We start from the raw sequence: 21,412 nt of genomic DNA, 5'->3' as shown, positions 1-21,412 counted from the left end.
TCTTTGTGCCATTTATTTCACTTTCTGTATAATTTCGTGTATAATATTTTAAATAAACATCTAGCTATTAATAGCCCTATTTATTCATTTATTTATTTCTTAAATATAATTCTGCATTATTAAGGGATGGGTTAATGAATGTGTTTGGGATATTGCTTTTTTCACGTATGAATGCCGGAAATAGCGACAGGTTTGTTTCTTGGCGTGTATATGGTTAAATGGCACAGGGTGGGGTTTGGGGAGGGGGCACCAGCTGCCACCTTTCCTTTAAAGAGCTGAAGGGAGGGAATAACACCGAGGGATCCCATGTCACCATTAGATTAAGGAATAAATTGCATGGAAATACAGATTTACCAAACAAAAACATCGACAGAAAAAAAGGGAGGGGAACAAACGAACGGAAGAAATAAGAGAGGCAGCTCAAGGAATAACATTTGTAGTCGTGCCCGGCAAGCTGCTTGTTCGGCATAAATCAATTCAAACAGACATCTCAGTCTGCAACTAAAGACCTGCTTTCGGTCTTCTTAACCCTGGACAACGGGAACGGGTGATGATACGGAAGAAAGGATGCTAAAACTGAGAAGAAAGGGATAGACTGTTAATGGAGTGAGTGCATGAAGATTTAAACAGAGAGAGAGAGAGGGAGAGGTGTTTCCCCGCTGCACGTTTCGCTTGGATGAATAGACTTGTTTCGTGTAGGGAATAAAAGTAAAAGGTTAACACGAGCTTCAAGAAATAGAAATGCTTATTTACCAGGAAAATATTTTTTGATATCAGACCTGTAACACCTGTGTAAATAACGAGAATAATTTATTTGAGGAACAAGGATATCAGAGGTGCAACTTAGGTGATTTATTCTGTTTTTCGTAGGCTAGTCTTCTGTATCACCAGAGGAACTGAACTACGCACTATAGCACAGTTGCGTTGTTTTCAACTAGCAGGTGTTGTAGCGAGAATAGCCTATATTGCATTATTCATAACTGTAGCCATTTTATAAAAAAAAAACAACTAAATCTTGGGTTTCTGCACAGTCACTTGGACCTACGCCAAGAGGATCCCTCAGTTCAGTCAGAAAACAGGCAATTGCACGTAGCGTTTTTGTGCAGTTTGTGTGTTCATGTGTGTGTGTTCAGTGACACGCACACTGCACGCACGCGAACAGAGCCAGACCCAAAGCGAGTAAGTATGTGATATAGGTGTCTGTGCTGTGTCTGTGTCGTGATTTTGTGTACAAGTGATAAAATATCACGTATGTTCTGAGTGTTTCTGACTGTGCCCGGTGTACTGATGCAAAGCAGGCCTTCCTACCCTCTGCCTCTGCCAGTCAACGAACTCAACAAGTAGTAGTCAGGTCTACTTTGTTTTTGCCACTTAAACCCCGGTGCGAATTAAGGGAGGGATTTAGTCTAAGCCCCATAATTAAGATTTGGAAAAAAGGAAGAGTGGTGTTCATTTATCACATATAAGCATTTGTACGGTATTACAGCGTTTTGCTAAGAATAAAAGTCACATAACAAATTGTAGTCAGAATATGCTAAATAGACGTTCGCAAATAGAATTCTGGTGATGTAACTACGGCAACGGTACACCCATCGAAACGCTTTAGATTAGTATCGGACGGTACAAGTCCAAACAAAATGACTTGTCACATAATCATAAATGTACACTATTATAAATCGGTCACACCAACCTTGTGTTTTGTTCAAACTGTCTATTAGTTGTCAACTAGCTGTGAGACGTTAGTTACTGACAGAAAAAGGAGACCCCCTAAAGGTCACTCAGTAATTCGCACACAACTTAAACCCCTTCATAATTTTATTTTAAGGTATTATTTTAATATAAGGTATTTCTGGTGTGTTCCATTATTTTGAGTTGTCAGTCCAACAGATACATGGACGTTTTATGTCCCACAATTAATTGGTGTCTGATTTTTTCTTTACAGTCACGTCACCTTGATAGGTGATGGAATGTGTCTTTTCTCAGTGTTAACGTAAATATCAAATCCCACTTGTACTTGTCTGCCCACTACCCCCCTCCACCCCCACCCCCGAAACAGGGCAAGCATAATTTCATCAAGGACAACATGTTCCTTGATCAATGTCCTTGTTGATCCTAGAACAGCATTCCAAACAACCAAACAGAACAATCAGAAAATATCTGTTTTAGGCTTACAACCAGAGTTAGGTGCTTCTACACAATGTTAATCAGCTATCATTTCCCACTGATTGTGGGATTAAATTATGGGTAAGGTTAGGTATAGAGGTTTGGATGGGGTTAAGTCTATATTTTTGGACAATAATGTCGATCCAGGGTCATCAAAAGATGTTGGTCCAGGTACATGTCTTACTTGGCAAAATCACGGCGATCCTGAAACAGAGAGTAGTCAAGTGTATGCCCATGTTATAGGGAACTCCGTGTTCTCGTTCCATGATTGAGTTTCTTTCTCTTTTTTCCACTTCCTACCCAATGGCAAGGTTCTCTACAATCAAATGTCAACAAAACTCTAGAAAGTTTGTGTTGACCGTAGATAGGGCTCTTTTTTATCATACAATGACCCCTATCTCTTGCTAATACTCTAAAAAAAATGAGTTCCAGTAGGGTCTTGGATATTAACATAAAACAAGGCTAAACATAGATAATAGAAAGTGTAGGTTGGATAACCAAATTGTTTACTTTTGACTGTCTAATATATAATCTGAGAGCCCAGTTGCATAAGCATAGTCACTATGTGAAGACTGTGTCTTAAGAACTAGTTTGACCAACTAGCAGGTATAGCCTAGGGGGAACCAGTCTTACTTTTCAATTCAAATTAGAGCAGTCTACTTTTTTGTGACTGATTTTAAAAAGTTATGACTAGTCTAGAAGAAAAAAACCATTACATGACTTACTAAGACTAGACTAAGCAGTTTAGGCAATCGGCCAGGAACTTGTTAAGAACTAGTCTACTGATCTATAATCAATACTTTTGTTAACTTGTTTTTCTCTTCCTTTACACTTCCTCTTCTAATCACATACACCGGTTAAACTTTTTTGGTTTGTTTCTCTCAGCTTTTAGTCCCTCCCTTTCCCCCTCCCTCCTTTGCCCACTCACATCCCATTGGCAGTGCCTTATTTCAAACCATTTACTCTTCCTCCTGCTGATGCCTTTCCATGAACAGTACGACCCTTACACCTCACCAGAGATGACCCCGTTTTGACCTCTTCTGCCCTCTTTGTTTTTTAGTTCTTTTTTTTTGTCACCCTACTCCATTCTTTCCCACCGCTAAGAATAGTTTCCATCAAGTTCATGTGTGATTTGGCTTAACACAATTATATCCCATCTCTCTCCGGCTTCATTCCCTGAGTACTTAATGTGGGACTATAAAGGGATGGTAATTAACCAGAGAGGGCACTTTTATTAATTAGGTTTTAAAGAGAGCCGAGGCTGGAGGAGGGAGTGGGGTTATAACTATCTTAAGAACACTGTTAGTGCTAGATATGGGAATATAGTCATGCACGTCTCAATGCTGTCACTGTAAGATGAGTCCTCTAAGCCCCATTCTGAATCTCTTTCTCACTCTCTTGACTGAAAATAAAGAATGGGCCTTTTGAGAAGGGCTGAAAACAGAGCTATGATTAGTTTCAAAGCAGAGGTCAAAGTCTGACTGATGACCTTCTGAGGATATATTATATGTGCCAATGCTTTGTAGCTTGTCTTTGCACAGCTTAATTTCATTTAAAGGTCATTAATTGTGATGTGACATTTTTTTAAGGTGTCTTTGTGTGTGCATCCTTGCTCTGTTAATTTATTTTCTTGTAGTGATATTCTACAAGAGATTGTGATATGAGCAGCTGGCTGAGAGTAGCTTAGTGCACACAAACAAGGGAGAGACAGAACGAGGAAGGATTTCAAAAAGCCTTTATCACTAAGATCAGAAAACTATGAGATAATACATTGTCAGTTCATATAGATGAGCGATTGAATTGCATTTGTTAAGTGATTTCAGTTCATTAAAAGGGTGTACGGTGTAAAAAGGGACACAAACCTGTATGCAGTGCATCGACAGATGGTTTGCATGAGGCATCCATACCTCAGTCGGGGAGAAAGCTTGAAGAGGAGGGGGTACTGCAGTATTTTGAGCTGTGCAGTTCCCCAATGAGTCCTCTAGGTGGCCTTTGAGCACCGCCGAGCTTCAACTGCAGTGGGATAGCAAGCAGAAAAATCCAAAGAAGCTACACTGCACCAGACAGAGAGAAAGGGAGTTAAGAAATGCAGACGCACTACAGCAGCATACTGTACAATAAAAGAAAAAGAGCATAGATATGGCTCAGTTCTTATTCTCATAAAAATGCATGTATATATAATTTCTCTTTGGCATTGTTTCTGGAAATTGAATAATTTATGAATGGAGCTTCATTTACCTGTACTGCAGTCACTCCTTCACATTTCCCTCAGTGGCCGTAATCTGTTCTCTCCTTTTTTCCTCTCCCTGTGCTCTCTGTCGATATAGTGCTGTTGTCTTTTATAGGCGTATCTGTCCTTACAACCAACCCCCATCCCAATGGACATACACACTTTAATGACCTATCTCCCCCCCCCCCATCCAGGCACACACATTAAACAATGATTTCCCTTTTCAGTGAGAGCCCTTTTTTTGATGCTCTGTCAGCACAACTTTACCCCTAGTTTCCTCTCAGTTTCAGTTTTACTATTCCTCATTTTATTTATTTACTCCTTTAGTGTTCCTTATAGTTATTTATTTCACTTGACTATACAAATTTGACGCATTTAATAAAATGGCACCGGTTTGACTAATATCGATATGTTGGGCGGCCCAGACAAACATAGTGAGGTTTTGATGATGTAGCAGAAGCAAAGTGTTTCCACTTTTGAGGATTTAGTCATGTATAATTATGAGAACTACTCTAAGAATATAGATTGTAAAAGGAGTGTAACACCAGCAGAGTTGTGGGCTGAGTTTTTACATTATTATTTTTAATTACTTTATATTATGATTATTATTATTAGTTTTTTATGTATTTTATTAATGACTCTTCAGTTTATGTCTGTTATAAAAAATTGTTCTGCTCATTTTCATTTCCAATGCTTATTCTGCTTTAATTAAATGATTAACTGAAACGCATGTGCTGTCCATGGTGCTGAAAGCAGTACTCAATTACATTGTTTCATATGATTCAGCCTCTCTCCTTCCTACAGTTCTCATATTCCTGTGATCTTTGTTTCAACAGTTAATCACAGGGGGACATAAGGGAATGCAGGAGGAAGAGTGAGCTGAGGAGAATGGATAAGAGTGGATAAGTAATGAGGGAAGACAGTTTGACAGATATATATGGAGCAGCCATGCAGCACAGCCAAACAAGAGGAACAGATATGGGAGAGTTATTGTGAAAACTAAAAGAGACACAGCAAAACATTTGTCAGTGAAATCGGACCCTTGTCCACTGTAAAAAATGTTTTCCTAGGCAATAGTAAAAAAGAGCTTCAAGTAGTTTTAAAACCCTTATTTGACATTACAGAGTCAATGTGCCTATATTAGGTCGCACTAACAAAAGTCATTTTTACAGGTTAAATCAGCTACAAATGGCATGTTACCACAGTGTACAGCGACCCCAAGAGAAAAAGATAATAGCCTCCCTGCTCCATATTTCCAAAATGGGACATTTTGATTGGAAAAAAAGAGAGGCAAGACTCATTTGTTTCACTATAGCTATGATGTAGAAATATTCAGTTTTTAAAGCTCTTGCTTAGTGTAATTGAACATGAATGTGCATATGAGAGGTTATGCAAAACTAACCCTTTTTAGGCAAATTTAATGATTGCACACATTTAAACAATTAACATTTTATGGATTTTACACCTATAACCAAGGTTAATACTGTATACCGAGTGTACTGAATGGTCTGAAAAACATTAGCACTGCCCAGATAGAGACAGTGTAAGAGTTAATGCTCTGCAGTCTTTTCTCCCTATTTTGTGTAGCTCAGCAAATAATCGTTCTGCCTTTAGCTTTTCTCCTTCTTCCTCCCACCCTTCGTCTCGCTCTCATTTTCTTCCTCTCCCTCTTTCTATTGGATACGTTGAGAGTATGATGTGGGGAGGGGGGTGGCTGTGAAACATTCAGTCATTTTCATCTCCCTTCGCTGTAATTGAGCAGAGTGTTTCAGTGAATTGAGGGACATGAGGGCTGAGTGATGGCAAAAGCTGGAAAAGGAAAGATGGGTGGGCATTGCAGAGGAGGAGGGGTCTCTTTCCTGTTTATTTTGGGACCCTTGAAGTATACTGAACTCACTCCTTCATTAAAATGCTTATATACCTGCATCATCATTCATCTGATTTTGTTTGTTGGCTAGGGCCTTCATTTTGACACAGTTTTATGGACAGTACCATAAAGGACCTTAAGTTTATGATATTCGACAGACGATGGTCTTATATTTGCTTTTTCTTCAAAATTTCAATAGGATTTGGAAAAAAATCTGGATTGACTTTGTGTTTCAACACATATACTCTAAAAAAAAGTTATAAAACTGGGGCAGCACCATTTAAAAGGCACACGTTTGTTGAAAGGTTCCCAAAGGAGGTTTTGTAGTAAGACCATAGAAGGGCAGTTTGGGTTCCCCAAAGAACCATTCAGTGAGCATTTCTTAAAATAACCTTTTTTATTATTAGTGTGAAGAACATTCAAATAATATCCATGGTTGTTAAAGATTCTTCATGGAACTATAGATTCCGATAAAGAATCTCTAAGCATATAATACCTTTTGAAAAGGTACCACCCCGAGACAGCTTTTGTAAAATTTTGCCTGTGGTTGTACCGAGCCATTAGTAACCGATCCAAGAACTAAGGATGATGATGATGAGTTAAAGACAGGTTATTTTGACCAGTCTGATACTGTATAAAAATTTGAGCATCACTAATTTTCTCTTCTCTTCTGTTCTTCCACTGCAGGCTCCTCCTCCCCCCCTCCCCGCTCGGTTCTCTCTCCTCCTCTCCCTCCCCCTGCTCCTCTATGCTCAGTTCGGTGTGTGTCTCCTCTTTCAAAGGGCGCAAGGGTGGGAACAAGTCGTCCAACAAAGCATGTTACAGCGCAGACATGACTTGTCCGTCAGACAGCGAGAAAATAGTGATAAACTGCGGGGGGATTCGGCACGAGACGTACCGCAGCACACTGAAGACGCTGCCTGGGACGCGCTTGTCCTGGCTCACGGAGCCAGATGCGTTCAGTAACTTTGACTATGACCCCAAATCAGACGAGTTCTTCTTTGACCGCCACCCCAACACCTTTGCTTTCATCCTCAACTATTACCGCACAGGGAAGTTGCATTGTCCTAACGATGTCTGCGGTCCTCTCTTCGAGGAGGAGCTCGCGTTCTGGGGTATCGACGAGACGGACGTGGAGGCTTGCTGCTGGATGAACTACCGACAGCATCGGGACGCCGAGGAAGCGCTGGACAGCTTCGAAACGCCCGAACCGGAGCCGCCAGAGGACGACCCGGCGCTCACGGGTGGTGCGGACGGGGATTTGAAGAGGTTGTGTCTGCAGGAGGATGGCCGCAACCGCAGCTGGTGGAGTACCTGGCAGCCCCGCATCTGGGCGCTGTTTGAGGACCCCTACTCCTCCAAATACGCCAGGGTGAGTGAGTGAGTGAGTGCACCGACATCTTGTTAGTCTGCTTTATTAAACGTGTCTGTAGCAGTTTGGAGCTCACGTAATCGACTTTGTGATACATGCTCAGCTAGTATTTGACTGGATAGTTCTCGTGCACCTGGATTTATGGTCTACTTCTAAGTCGCAATAGTCCAATCACTGTCGAACTTGGCACAAGTTGTAAACTTTTGGAAAGTTTGATAGCTGTGTTCGGAGAGAAAAAAGACTAGGGTTCGTAATGTGGAGCCTCTCTCTTGTCCCTCTCTCTGATAAATGCAGTATTTTGTCTCGCTGTCTGTCACTGTCTCCACGCGCATTATTTGCCGGTGAATACTGCGTGTGGAGCTCTCAGCATGCGCAGTCTCTTCCTCGGTACTCTGACGCAAACTTTCCTTTTTGCGTCTGCTTCTAATGTAATTATAGCCTCACTTAAATGTTGAAAAGAAATATTTCTTAATATTGACATTTTCCTGCATAGCTGTGGTCGTGTTCAATCGTGGTGTGACCAATGTTTTTCACTCAAGTAAGCAATGTTTTCCACTCAAATCAATATTTAATGTCCATTTATTTGATGAATAAGCGTCTCGCAAGACGAATAATTATCAGTCAGACAGTAGGCCTAATTATCGCAAAAGTGAACTCTTAATTATGAGACACGCATTCATATTTGTGCCGCCAGTCATTGCGCAGGCGCAAATTGTTGATATATATATATATATATATATATATATATATATATATATATATCGTTGTTGTCCATACTGCAGAATGGTACCAGGCAGACCCCGACGATACTGAACTTCACAGGGCATTTACCTTGAGGTGTGAAATACTGATCTGTGTCTATGAACTGCAATTCCTTGCAAACTGTGAATCCATATATTTATTTATTTATTTATTATGTTAGAAGAACGTTTTTCCCACTTGTTCCTGCTTTAAACAATTGTGCCTGATAGTTAGAATGTTTTCATGTTAATAAACTTTTTAGCTATTTTGCATATTTAATCCAAAATAGCTAATTTTTGCATAACAAAAATCATGTGACCCTTAAAATGCTATAGGTTTAACCATGCATGGTATTTGAGAACATTCTGGCTTACCAAAGCAAGTTACTGGTGTCAATTTGTAGGCTACTTAGGTATTTATCCACTTTGGGAGCACAGGATCTTCACGATATCCCGGGAACTACTGCGTTTCCCATGGGTCTTTCTTTTAACTGAATCAGTGTCATGCTTACTCAGCAGAAGCCCTGTGTGTGACTGGCACCACAATTACCTGATAATCTCTACATCCATCTCACATCCAGACCTGAAGCTTAGAGTAGGTTTTTATTTGTATTTTTCTGGGTGCCATACTTGGGATCCCAATTTTGGGATAATAAGCATAATAAGGTCATATGAATTCAGAGACTTTTTTACAGATTGGGGGTAGTTGTGGCCTAATAGTTAGAGAGTCAGACTTGTAACCTGTAGGATGTGGGTTTGAGTCTCAGGTCCGATGGGAATTGTAGATGTGTGGAGTGAATATCCAGGCCTCTCTCCACCCTCAATACCACGACTGAGGTGAGACCCATGAGCAAGGCACAGAACCCCCAACTGCTTGCCGTGCGCCACAGCAATATGCCCCGGGTGTATTTTCACAGTGTGTGTGTTCACTGCTGTGTGTGTGCACTTGGATGGGTGAAATACAGAGCACAGATTCAGATTATGGGTTATCATACTTGGCCACACTACACTTACTTCCCTTGTCTTCTTAAGCAAGTAATCAGTTTGTTTCCCTTTCAGACAATAATCTTGTTTGTTATTTATCTACAAATCTATAGCAATGTTAGGAAACCAAAGTCACTTACTGACCCTTGTTGGTTAAGAGAGCACATGAAACACAGTTCACCCTTTGCCTCTCAGTATGTCATTCACAAGCTAGTGAACAGCAACCATTTATCTCCTTTATCAGTGCAGGCTGGTTATTTAAGATATTTATCTCCCGTGGCACATCTAGGTCAATAGATCATAGTCACGAGCAGTCGATACACACTTGCTTTCTTGAAATGAACCCAGGGTTCCTTTTTACCGATCAGTTTTTGATTGCATTTTGGGTTGCATGTGATTGCAGAATTTGCTCTTAATGCGTTTGAAGTGTCTCCGATTGTAAGTTACCCATCTCTTCTCACAGTTCTCAAGGGGAGGGAGAGATGCCATCATCATTTTACTGCGTCGTCACTGAACAGAGGTCTTTTATCAACCGTGACACACTTGGTGTTTTATTAGTGGGCTGCTGTATGGGTGCAGGGCCTCGTGCCGGATTGCTAATCATCACTTACAACCTCCATGTCCCTTTCTCTCGCTGTGCTATAGCGTAACACTGCGGCGTCTCATACTAGCTTACTGCGTGTTGATTTCTGCTGCAGAGCAACCGAATAACAGCAACAGAGGCAGAGTCTGTGCATTTGTTTGTGTGTGGAAGTAATGCTGTTAGTCTCTTTTTATAAATCTAAAAGTATGCAAATGCATGCAAGGTGTGTGTTATCTACATTTTTGGTTACATCTTTAATCGAGTCAGTTTTCATTTCAAGCATTTGTTATGATGGTGAAGGTGTCTTCAAAGCACAAGCTGACTTTCAAAAGACTGTGGCGTCAGGCAGTATGTAAATATAAATAGCATGAGTTTTTGAGTTGATCTATGAAGGCAATACTGGGAGCTGTACTTCTCTCTGGTTAAAATCTGGTTTAAATGGGATGTTCCAGTGAGCCTGTGCATAGGTGAAGAGATCTGGCTCCTCATTGACCAGCCTGTAGTTGGGTCAAAGACGTTAAGATGTGATGGGGGGGAGGGGCAACTACAGCAGTTTAAAGCAGTTTAAAGAAGTATTACACTTTTTTTATGCTTAAACACTTTTTCGTCTTTGACCCAGTTTATTCAGGTGTTTTCTAACTTTCTGATCCCATAAACTACCAAATATGATGAATGGATTGCAAGGGGTCCCTTCCTAAAACATACAAGACAAATAGATATTGATGTATTAAAAAAACAATTTATATTGTGAAAAAAAATATCTCTAAAATATTTACTTAAGTTGTACTAGTACTCAACAGTGTATTTTATTTTATTTTATTTTATTTTCTACCCATAATAAAGTTTAGAAACTTATATTGTGGAAAATAAATTATTTTATTTTAAGTTAAAATAAATAATTATAAAATATTATCTGAAAAGTATTTACTTTCTTTTATTTACAGTATTTTTTTTTTGGACAGTATTCAGTTTTTTTTCTGTAATAAAGGTAAATTAATTTAATATACACATTTTATTTGACACACTTTTGTGGCTTCCTAGGGTCCCTGAGCTCTAGCTAGAAACCCACTTATCTAAGTGACAATTGTCTCTGTAGCGTAAAGATTTGTAATTTATGTGTGATGAACTAGAACAGAAGGTGCATCACCTGGAGAGGAGAAAAAACATTCTATACACTGGAATCGTATGGCAGGTTAATTCAAAAAGAAGCAACAGAGACCACAAAAATAAAGCATCCTCAAAGACAATTACAAGAGGAGCAAATGCACAATATGCAGAATGATTGGAATTGCTTTAGTGTTGGTTTAGGATCTCAAGCTTGTAGTCAAGAGCATGTTGTATGAGCGGATGGATAACAACCTGCGGGTCCATAGTCATTCACATGCAAAATCCTATTCGATAAGGATGAACAACTATTAAATGAACTACAGAGCTCTAGCAGTGTTTCTTAGCAACAGCCCGTAGTCAAAATAGTGCTCTTTGTATTTTGATCCCACACGTAAATATTATACATGCAGAAAACCTTTAATTAACGTCATAATTCACCTCGCCTCAAGTAAACAACAGGTATGGATTTAGAAATGTACGTTTGTTTTGACACTTAGCATTTTTCATAATACTGATCACTTAATAATTGCTTTTCCATGCGTAATGTTTTAGTAAATTCAACCCTCAATCGATGGCTGTGTCTCAAACCCTAGTGAGTTCCCTACTTAGACAGCATTTTTGTGTATCATATCGACCTGTACGCCTATGTTTGTTGCCAGTACAATTCAATCTATTTTCATTCTAATCAAAGTAAGTGTCTTAACAACAGCTGTTCACCTTAAACCAATAATTTCTTCCAAGTATGAATAATATCCCATTTTTATTTGTAGCATAACTGAAAACATTAGGTCATCCTTATCTAAATGACAAATTAATAGACAATGGATAGATAGATTGATGGATGGATGGATAGATAGATGGATGGATAGATAGATAGATATGTAGATGGATGGATAGATAGATAGATAGATAGATAGATAGATATGTAGATGGATGGATAGATAGATAGATATATAGATAGATAGATAGATAGATAGATAGATATGTAGATGGATGGATAGATAGATAGATAGATAGATAGATAGATAGATAGATAGATAGATAGATAGATAGATAGATAGATAGATAGATGGATAGATGGATGGATGGATGGATGGATTTTGTGGAAAACCTGGAGGAAAAGGTATGCATTGCCAATATTTCTGTTCTCTAATGTTCTAATCAAAATAAGTACACCTTAACACTATTTAATTCCCAGTATTAATATAAAAAAAAACATAATTTTAAGTGTAACATATCCACAAACACTGGCCTACAATCCTTTGCAATAACTTTGAAAGAATGAACGAGCGAACGAGTGAGTGAATAGAGGGAAGATTTTGTGGGAAAACTGGGGGTTATCGGATTTTTTTTTTTTTTCAGGACTCACGCTGGATTTCCCAATAGCATAAATGTTCCAGACCCTTAGTGTATAGTACTGTCTCCCCACCAGGTGTTTGTAAACCGTTAGCAACAATGCTGAATAGCTGTGCCAAAAACAACTGGAAAAAATGACATGTCAGAACTCCAGGGACCTGAAACTATTTGAAAAGTGTGTCGCTCCTTGCGTGTATTGGCAAATGAAAATTACTCCTTGCTTCCTGTACAACATTTGATTCATTCAATGCAAAGACGTTTGAAGTGCATCCTCAAGGGCCACACGGACCACAGCATCCCTCTATGTACAACACATCGAGTGTGATCGGATTCCTTCGGATGCTTTCCTTCTAACCGCAAGCTTTTTCTTCTAAAATGGGCTTGTGTTTATCAGTTCCTTAAAAGTATCAATTACCTTTTGTGTTCCCGGTAATGATCACGCTCATTTGTAACCAGAGTTTGTCTGGCTGTAAATGCTTCTTTTCAGATGAGACTGCTTTTGGCATCAGTGAACACACCTCCAATCTTCCCCCACTGTTTCCCTTCTTCTACTTTTACTACATCTCTAAATATAGGAAGAAAATGAGGGATATGTGGGACAAGATCTCGCTCCTCTCAGTAACAAGCAGGTCTCTTCTTTCTCTTGTACTGTTCATTTGCACAATCCTGACCTGGCAGCGAAAGCTGAACCGAACCACCAGGGTGACTTGGTTTTTATGCAGTATTTGTACCGCACATGTCTTCTGGCCACACATTGCAGCAGCATTATCAAGTGCATGATAATAAAGCTTATTGAACCAGTCACGCTGAGACCAATAAATCGGTGAATGAGGGATAGAGAGCACTGGATGTGCTTGAGTCTACAGTCACAGACAGTGTGCTTTCACCCCCTCCTTCACTGGCTGCTGTCCAGCTCGCCGGTGAATGAGTCCGTCCGAGTTGCAGTGTATTTGCTTTTACAAGGCAGCTTTTCCTGGCTCGAGGCATTTTGTATGCTTCAGCCTTTTCTAAACTAGACTACATCCACATCCCAGTGAGCCGGGCATCCACCCTGAAGTCTAGTCAGCCAGTGAGCTTGTACCTATGTGGTGCTTTATGCGGTGCAGCGCTCCTACTTTGCATTTTAAATATGTGTTGAAGACCAACCGATGCCAGAGCCAACGACTTATCAGTGTGAAACCACCTACTTTAAGGTTTTTTTCATAGCAAGACCTTTATACTGTTAAAATAATCAAAGGATGCCCAGGGATGTCCAGAATGCCTCAATTTGGTCAAACTCTGCACCACTTGAGCTTTTTTGTTACCTGGGCAAATCCCTTGTTCCCTTGAGCACTCATTGGTCACATGGGGACAGGCGGCTAAAAAAACAGAGAAGAAAAGCCTTGTATTTCAGCAATACACACCTCCCAGAGGTCCATGTGGGTCCAGCGGGACGTTAATGCTTCTGACCCACAGACATCATTTTTAATGTGTCTAGCAGCTGCTTAGTTTACAGGTCAAATGCTGAATTATTCTTATCGTTCCATTTTAACGGAGTTTGTCAAAAAAAACAAAAAAACAAGGCAAATACAAATATTAGGTAAAACAATCCATTTTTATTGACTCTACTATAGGCCTTTATTCTTTTATATACTGTACTTTTTAGTTCTATAGACAGTTACTTTTATTTTATATTTTTTTCTGTAGATTTGTTGTTTATCAAACTTTTTACTGAGAATCAGCAAGACGTCTTATTCATTAGCTGATATAGGTAAATAACTAGTGTAACCAAGAGTAATAACAAAGTGCAGTAAACTACACGTGTATAAAAAAAAAAAAAAAAAAAAAAAGGTTAAAAAAGGTAGCAATTAATATAATAACAGTAACTAGTATGCAATATCAGCTAAAACAGAAGTGGCTGGTATTGGAAGCCACATTCATGTAAAAAATTACATCTTTTCCACCATCTTGGATTTTTTATACTAATCTTTGTGCAGTTTCTTGTCTTTTTGTTTCTGAATCGTGTTTTATTGTGTCTAAAAAGAAATAAAAACAATTTGGAATCATAACTGTTAAAAGGCAAAAAGCTAAAGTTAAGATATAACTTTATATTTTTTCTGAGGAACATTTCTGTGGAATATTCATTCAAAATGTTTTTTCCCCCATAATTTGAAAGCCATTAAAATCCAAAACAACACTGGATGCCACTGACTTTCTTTGAGAGGACAGAAGGACATATTTCAAAAACGTTTCAAAGAAAGTCCTACATGTTTAGAACGACAAAAAAATCCAACACGCTCTCCCAGAGTGACAACATCTATTTGGATGTCTGTGCTCATGGCACTTGGAAATATATTCATAACAGTCACAAGGGGGACTCTGCAGTATCTCATGCAAACACCATATATGTGTTAACACACATACAGACTATTTCTCTCTTTCTCTCCACCCCCCTCCCCCTCTCCATTTCCCACCAAATCCCTTGCGTTTTCTCAGGTACACTCCCACAAGACATTTTTGCACAGGGCAGGAGAAACTGATCTGTGACAGGAAATAGGAAAGGGTGTTAGGAAGGAAAAGGGACAGAAAGAATAAGGAAATGAGGGAAGGGAGAAACCATGGTGCATCATGCCACTATATTTACTTTATATACTATATTCTTGTTCTGTAATGTTAATCCCAATAAGACGCTGCCATTCCATTGCACGTGCAAACACACGTGCGCGCGCGCACACACACACACAAGACTATTAGTATGAAGCGATTTTTTTTTCTGCCGGTTTTAGATAAGCCTTTTCCCCATGGATGTGGCTAGATTGCATGCTCGTGTGTCTGTGTGAGCGCACTGGAACCGAGGAGAAAAAGAGCAGCACTCATAAGATGCTGATGCTGGTAATACTGCAGCATGCTAGATGGAGAAGCAGGAAAGGGAGAGGGGAATTGCAAATGAGAAATGAGGGAGTAAGACTGAATGAGAGCAAAGATAAGATGGTAAATGGAGAGCTAAAGCAGAGAAAAAGAAATGATAGACGAAAGACAGAAAAAGGGTAAACTGGCTCTGGACAGTGAAAGAATAAAGATGGCCGACAGTTGTAAGCTGAAATGCATCAAATATTTTCTTACAGGTGCACGCAGGCTGTTTCACAGGCTGTTTGCCTTTCAATGTATAATCACAGCTAGTGTTGTGGATGCTTTAGACGCCTGATCTGCCACTAAATAAAAAGTAAAAAAGGGACTTGCGACTTTGTCTCTCTCAGTTTTGACTTTTTTTGCATGATACTTTTTTAAAGTTTCATCTTATATTTCATAATTCTGAGAAAAAAAAATCAGAACTGAGAGATATAAATTTGCAGATCGGAGGGGGAAAAAAGTCTCTAAATTTTGGCTCTATTTTTAGCAATTGCAAGTTTAAAAGTCAGAATTGTGAGATAAAAAGTCGCATTTACCTTTTATTTTTCATTCAGTGGTGGAACTGGCTTCTATAGGATGTAGCATGTCACACAAGCAAACATTGTCTATTGTAGAAAAGCTCTACTCTTGTGGTTCACAACCATTCCAACCAGAGGTCGCATTCTTTAACGTTCCACTTGGAAACAAAGATCCGTAATGCCAAACCCCTTTAAGAAATGTTTACGACTGTGACGATGAGCGCTTATCAGGATCAACTAAACACTGGATTCTCAAAAGTATGTGAAATATTTAAAGTTCAGGGCATAGAATCTTTAAAATATGTCCAAGAGTTTTACACACTGGTCTGTTATTATGGCAACATTTCCACACCCTGGAACGTGACGCTGAACGAAACAGCTGCCATGGATTCCAGACCTTCAGCCGTCAGTCTGGCTACGCGAGACCATGGATCTGGATATCAACTAAGATTTGAATAGTGCCTTGATTTACAGAGGGCCTTATGGCCAGAAAGCTTGAGAACCGCTGCACGATTCGCTATAAGCCATCATTAATTGAATTTCATAATAAATCTCATGAGCTTTAAGTTAAAATAAGTAGAATTTGGCCGGTCATGTGATATCATGTCTTAAGATGTCATCTTTTATTGCTCCACTTGAGTTCATCTAATGTGGCTGGACATGATTTTAACATATAGAGGTGAACAGTTTTTTTTTTTTTTTTTTTTTTTTATAAGGTTAAAATAACAACAACAGTACATATTTAAGACAGCTTGCTGATGTTTAATGAAACTAAGGAAGTCTGACCATCTGAAACATTCCCCAACCCGCTTCAGAAACCAATACCAGCAGACTAGCTTAGGCGAGTTGAGGTATGTAGGAAAATCATGTCTTGTGGTGTGTGAAAGAATTCTAAAATAATGAATTTTGACTTGAAATTGCTGCATGTGCAAATCAAAGGTGTTTGTATGTGCACTTCTACATCTGGGTGTTTTTCAGCCATAGTTGTGTAGGCATACAGCAATGAGAAGTTTGTGCATCTCTGTGCTTTTGGCACTAGCCACTGCATGCTAGCTTTTAGCATTTTCTCAGAGTGGGGCTCTCACTTGGACTAAGGACAAAGGGAAAGGCACTCTGTCATCCCAGCTAACGGCACAGACTAGAGTACAGACAGAAGGAGAACACTGCCAAAATACAGCTCAGACAGGGAGAGAGGGGAGAGATCGGGAAGGAGTGATTACGGGGAGCGCAATGATGGAGAGGAAGGGAGACGGAAAATTTGCAAGGACAAATGTGCGTAGTGTGCTGCAGTTATCAGGATCGAATACCAAGCAGAGGAAAAATGCTGTACTTCTGATTTCCTCTGATTCACTTCGATAGAGCGAGTCTGTGTGCAAAAGAAGCAAGGAGTGTGTGCTTTCTGTGTATATCCGGGAGTTTTGCATGTGTGCTTTCTTTGTCAATACTTCAGATGTGTAGTACACGGGCAGTTTTAGACAAAGAGCCTATTAGTAGGTCCTTTAAGCCAAATTTCTAATATGACAAAGACAAGTCATTTACACAATAAAGTTATATATTGTATATATTGTATATTAACAAATATTAAAAAATAATACAATAATAAAATATGCTAATGGAGAGAGATTAATAATATATATGAGAGAGAGAAAGATGAGAGAGATACAAATATATTTTTATATATATGTGTGTGTGTGTGTGTGTAGTTTAAATTTAGTTTTTTTTCTAAATATTATTACTCTATTCTCTTCTCTACATGTTGTGGCATCAGCATGTCTCTAAAGGCTCCTGGGGAATGTATGTTATGAATGGATATTAGAAAGAGAAAGATAGAAAGTGTGAATCTGGTGGGAGGTTGAGTCACTCTCTTGTTCTCCATTAGGCCGAGAACCTCAGTGTTTTTATCAATGAGATCCAATGAGTCGTTGGCAAACAAAACACTCAATAGTGTATTGTCTCTCTTTCACTCTGTCTTTGTCTGTATCCCCGAGCTAGCTCGATCACACTACATCAACTACTGTTACGCAATACACTCATCTTCAGTCTCAAAGGTTCATCTTTTACTCTCGCTGAGCTGTCAATATCCACACTCACACCACAGACGTGTGAGGATGTTTACTCACACATGCACTCTATACTATACGGATACAATGATTTTGCACTTTTAATCTTTGTTTTGGAGAACATGCTCATCAGGTTTTATTGGAACTTGTGGAATTGATGCAGCTCGAGTGCTGCCAAGGAGCACAAACTTAACTCTTAAGATGTTCTGAAAGTTTCACTCAAATTGTTATTCTGATAGAATTTGCAATAACATATTTTGCATGAATGCAAAATGCATTTTCACTAGTGCTCTTAGACTTTTGGACCTCACTGGAAGTAATCAGGTGGATTGTTTGATTATGTCTGTGTCTGTAAGAGTCGCTGTGTCTGCTGCTTTTCACTCCATCCTGACAGTCACTGACTGTAATTGATCTAAAGTGCTGAGCTGTGTGTGTGTGTGTGTATGAGAGACATAATAACATCTGACTGTATGCAATATTAATCCGTGCCTTGGCTGAATGAAGCATGTTCGCCAAGATACATATTAATGTAACATAAGAGGGTTGAATTATATTGACCAGTGTTATAATGAATATCAGATTGGTTTTCGCTTTGTAAACACTTGAACATCAGTTCAGTATTTGCTTTAAATCAAACAAGAATCATTTAATCTGTACAATTAAAGATATGGACAAGAAAATTATAAGAATTTAGAACTAAATGAAAAAAAAACACAAAAAAAGCCCGACATAAAAAAAAAGAACATTAACAATGATTGAAGATTACTTTTATGTTCACCCCATACTTTAAATGTGTTTATTTTTCTTGTTTCTGTGCAGTAAGTGTTCGCTTTGAGTGAAAGATTTGTCTTCAGGTCTTCAGTTTGTTTGTTTTTCTGTTCACTTGGACCATGGGCTCCCCTTTAGCCTTTATTTCTTACAAGTTATATGTACTTACCAAGTCACTGTATGCTGCCATTAACGTCTTGTTAAATCTTCTTTAGCCTCTGTCCTCTATCATTACTTGTGTCCGTGTGTTGGTTATCTGGGGATCCAGAATAGTACACAAACAGCGTGACCTCTGTGCTGGTGATTGCTACTGTCTGTTACTGGACCCAACTCTAGAACCCTGCACTCATATAAGGCATGCCAGATAGTTTTATTTTTAAGCTCAAAGTCACTATACTTTTCTTCATTTTGTTAACTTTTTTTGTTGTCTTGACTGTAGAGAGTGGAGCAGTAAAGGGGGAAATCAGACATCAATCTTCTATATAATTGCCACGACACTGTGTCTGAAGCACATACACTAACTGCTACATCAAGCTGTCATATTTTCTTCAAATTTTGCTTGATGTCTTGAGAACTTGAAGAGATCAATGTACTCTGAAAACCCACCATAAATAAAGAAGACTGGCCTCACTTCATAATGAGAATTAAAAAATAAGATTGAGAATAAGATCATTTCAGTAATGTTGTTTTATGTTATTTTCTTGTATATATATTCAGTTTTATTTACCAATTTTAGTTCTTCAGCTTACTTGATTTCAATTATTAACCAAGACAACATTTCTAACTGTCTTTATTTTTTTTTTTGTCAAGTTCTTCATATAATATATTTTTAATTGCAGCTTCCTTTCAGTTTAAACATTTGTTTTTTTGCTTTTTTACATAGTTTGAGTTAACAAAGACACAGAATAAGACTTAAATTGAACTTGAATCGCGTTTTTGGTGTCAGACTGGACCATCCGAAATGTGGCCCATCCAGTCAGGGTGAGGTTCTAAAAGAAGAAAGACACTTTTAAAGATGAACACCAGAAGAAGTAATGATTTTAAGAGTAACATTTTTCTTGTTTGTTAAACTTTATACTGTTCCTGGTAGATGCAGTTAGAAACCAATTATGGAATATTTTAGTTTGGGCGAAAAAGGAGCAAAATGGTTATGAAGAACTATATTTTGAATGGTTTTACTAAAAAGAAAAAAAAAAGAAAAATATATATATAAATTTAGATGAATCTACTTTAAAATATATTGGAAAGATGTAGATGTATTTAAGACGAAAACTACTTTCTCTCTTGCTCTCTTTCAAACATATTCTCTCTCTCTCTCTCTCTCTCTCTCTCTCTCTCTCTCTCTCTCTCTATCTCTCTCTTTCAAACATATTCTCTCTGTCTCTCTCTCTCTCTCTCACTCTTTTTCAAACATATTCTCTCTGTCTCTGGCTGGTAAAGGTGCCAGATGCTGATTCCTTGGGGTTCCAGGGCTCTGGCCTTCTCCCCACCCTGGTGTCCTGCCAGATCTTGAGAGAGAGAGGGACATGGAGCACAGCTTGTCCTGCTCTTATCCCAGATGGCTGTTGTGGCAGTACTCTCTCGCTCTCTGTCCACTTTTTCTCTTGTCTTAATTTTTTCCCTCATTCAGTCACATTGTCCTTCTAATCAAACACTGTCACACATACACGCTCTCTCACATCCTCACACATGTACACATTTGAGCTGACAGCGAGGGATCAATATGAGCAGTGTTATGAGGACAGCCTCTGTAGAGAATGACATCACACACGTACACCTCACAGCGAGAGACAGTCATGTTTTGTGCTAACAGGAGATGCCTTATAGAGTTTTACCCTACATCAGCTTCTGAAAATCACCCAGACAAAACTTAAAGCTCTAAGAAGTGAATACGGACTACAGTATTTAGCTGCCTGATAAATATCTACATGGCTTTGAAAAATTATGTTTATTTTGTAACAAAGCAGGCTATTTGATTCTATCATTTTAATACTGAAATGTTTTTGACTTGAAACTGTTATGCTTATACACTTGATGCTTTTTGACAAAACATTTTTGTTAACTCTTCAACGATAAGGTTCTGTTCATTAACATTAGCTAATTCATTAGGTATGAATGACATGTTTGATTCACATAGTATTAACTCATGAGAATGTGATAAATGTTGTAGCAATGTAATGTTTTTAAAGTTTAATGCCTAACAAATCAACTTGACCATAGCAACCATGGATTATCAGTAATAGGAAATTATGAATACATTAAATATTTATTTTGAGTTAAGAATGGCATGAAGACTGGAAAATATATTTGTATATCATATATTAAATTATTTATATTTAAGCTATGTAAAATCTTCCAAACATCACCCGAATACACTTTCATAAACCTATAATAATGATTAACATTTTTGAGTTGTTGTGACGGAGTTCATGGGATTTCACACACACACACGCACACTCACACACAAACACACACACACACACACACGCATACATTTTTTAAAAGTTTTTTTCAATAAATCAATAAATATAAAAAAATGGACTTAATCAACCTGACAAATTAGCTTACATCAAATAGTCATAACATGTATTATAATTACATAATGAACATGTATTATTATTATTATTATTCAGTGTAGATCAGTATAACAGTAAGTATCAAGAAACAAGTGATTTTAGAACAGATAAGAGGTGTAACTTTGATTAATATTTATTTTAAACAAAAATGGAACAAACTGAACCTTATTATGAAGTGTTTCCACATTTTTACAGTATA

General features: G+C 38.4%; 1 protein-coding gene across 7 annotated transcripts in view; it reads left to right on the top strand.

The window, feature by feature from the left end:
* Positions 1-245: 245 nt before the first annotated feature.
* Positions 246-21,412, top strand: part of LOC127953730 (potassium voltage-gated channel subfamily C member 1-like) — a 69,858-nt gene continuing 48,691 nt past the window's right edge. For all 7 annotated transcript variants that reach the window (XR_008153322.1, XR_008153321.1, XR_008153320.1 and 4 more), the window contains exons 1-2: positions 246-1,179; positions 6,948-7,632. Coding sequence is in view for 2 of the 7 variants with exons in the window: in XM_052553012.1 (XP_052408972.1) it covers positions 1,118-1,179; positions 6,948-7,632 (747 nt within the window). In the remaining 5 variants the exon portion in view is untranslated. The remainder of the gene's footprint in view (positions 1,180-6,947; positions 7,633-21,412) is intronic.

The sequence above is a fragment of the Carassius gibelio genome, chromosome B3, assembly GCF_023724105.1.
Source record: "Carassius gibelio isolate Cgi1373 ecotype wild population from Czech Republic chromosome B3, carGib1.2-hapl.c, whole genome shotgun sequence".
Classification (NCBI taxonomy): Eukaryota; Metazoa; Chordata; class Actinopteri; order Cypriniformes; family Cyprinidae; genus Carassius; species Carassius gibelio.
This window is presented reverse-complemented; position numbering and strand designations above follow the sequence as displayed.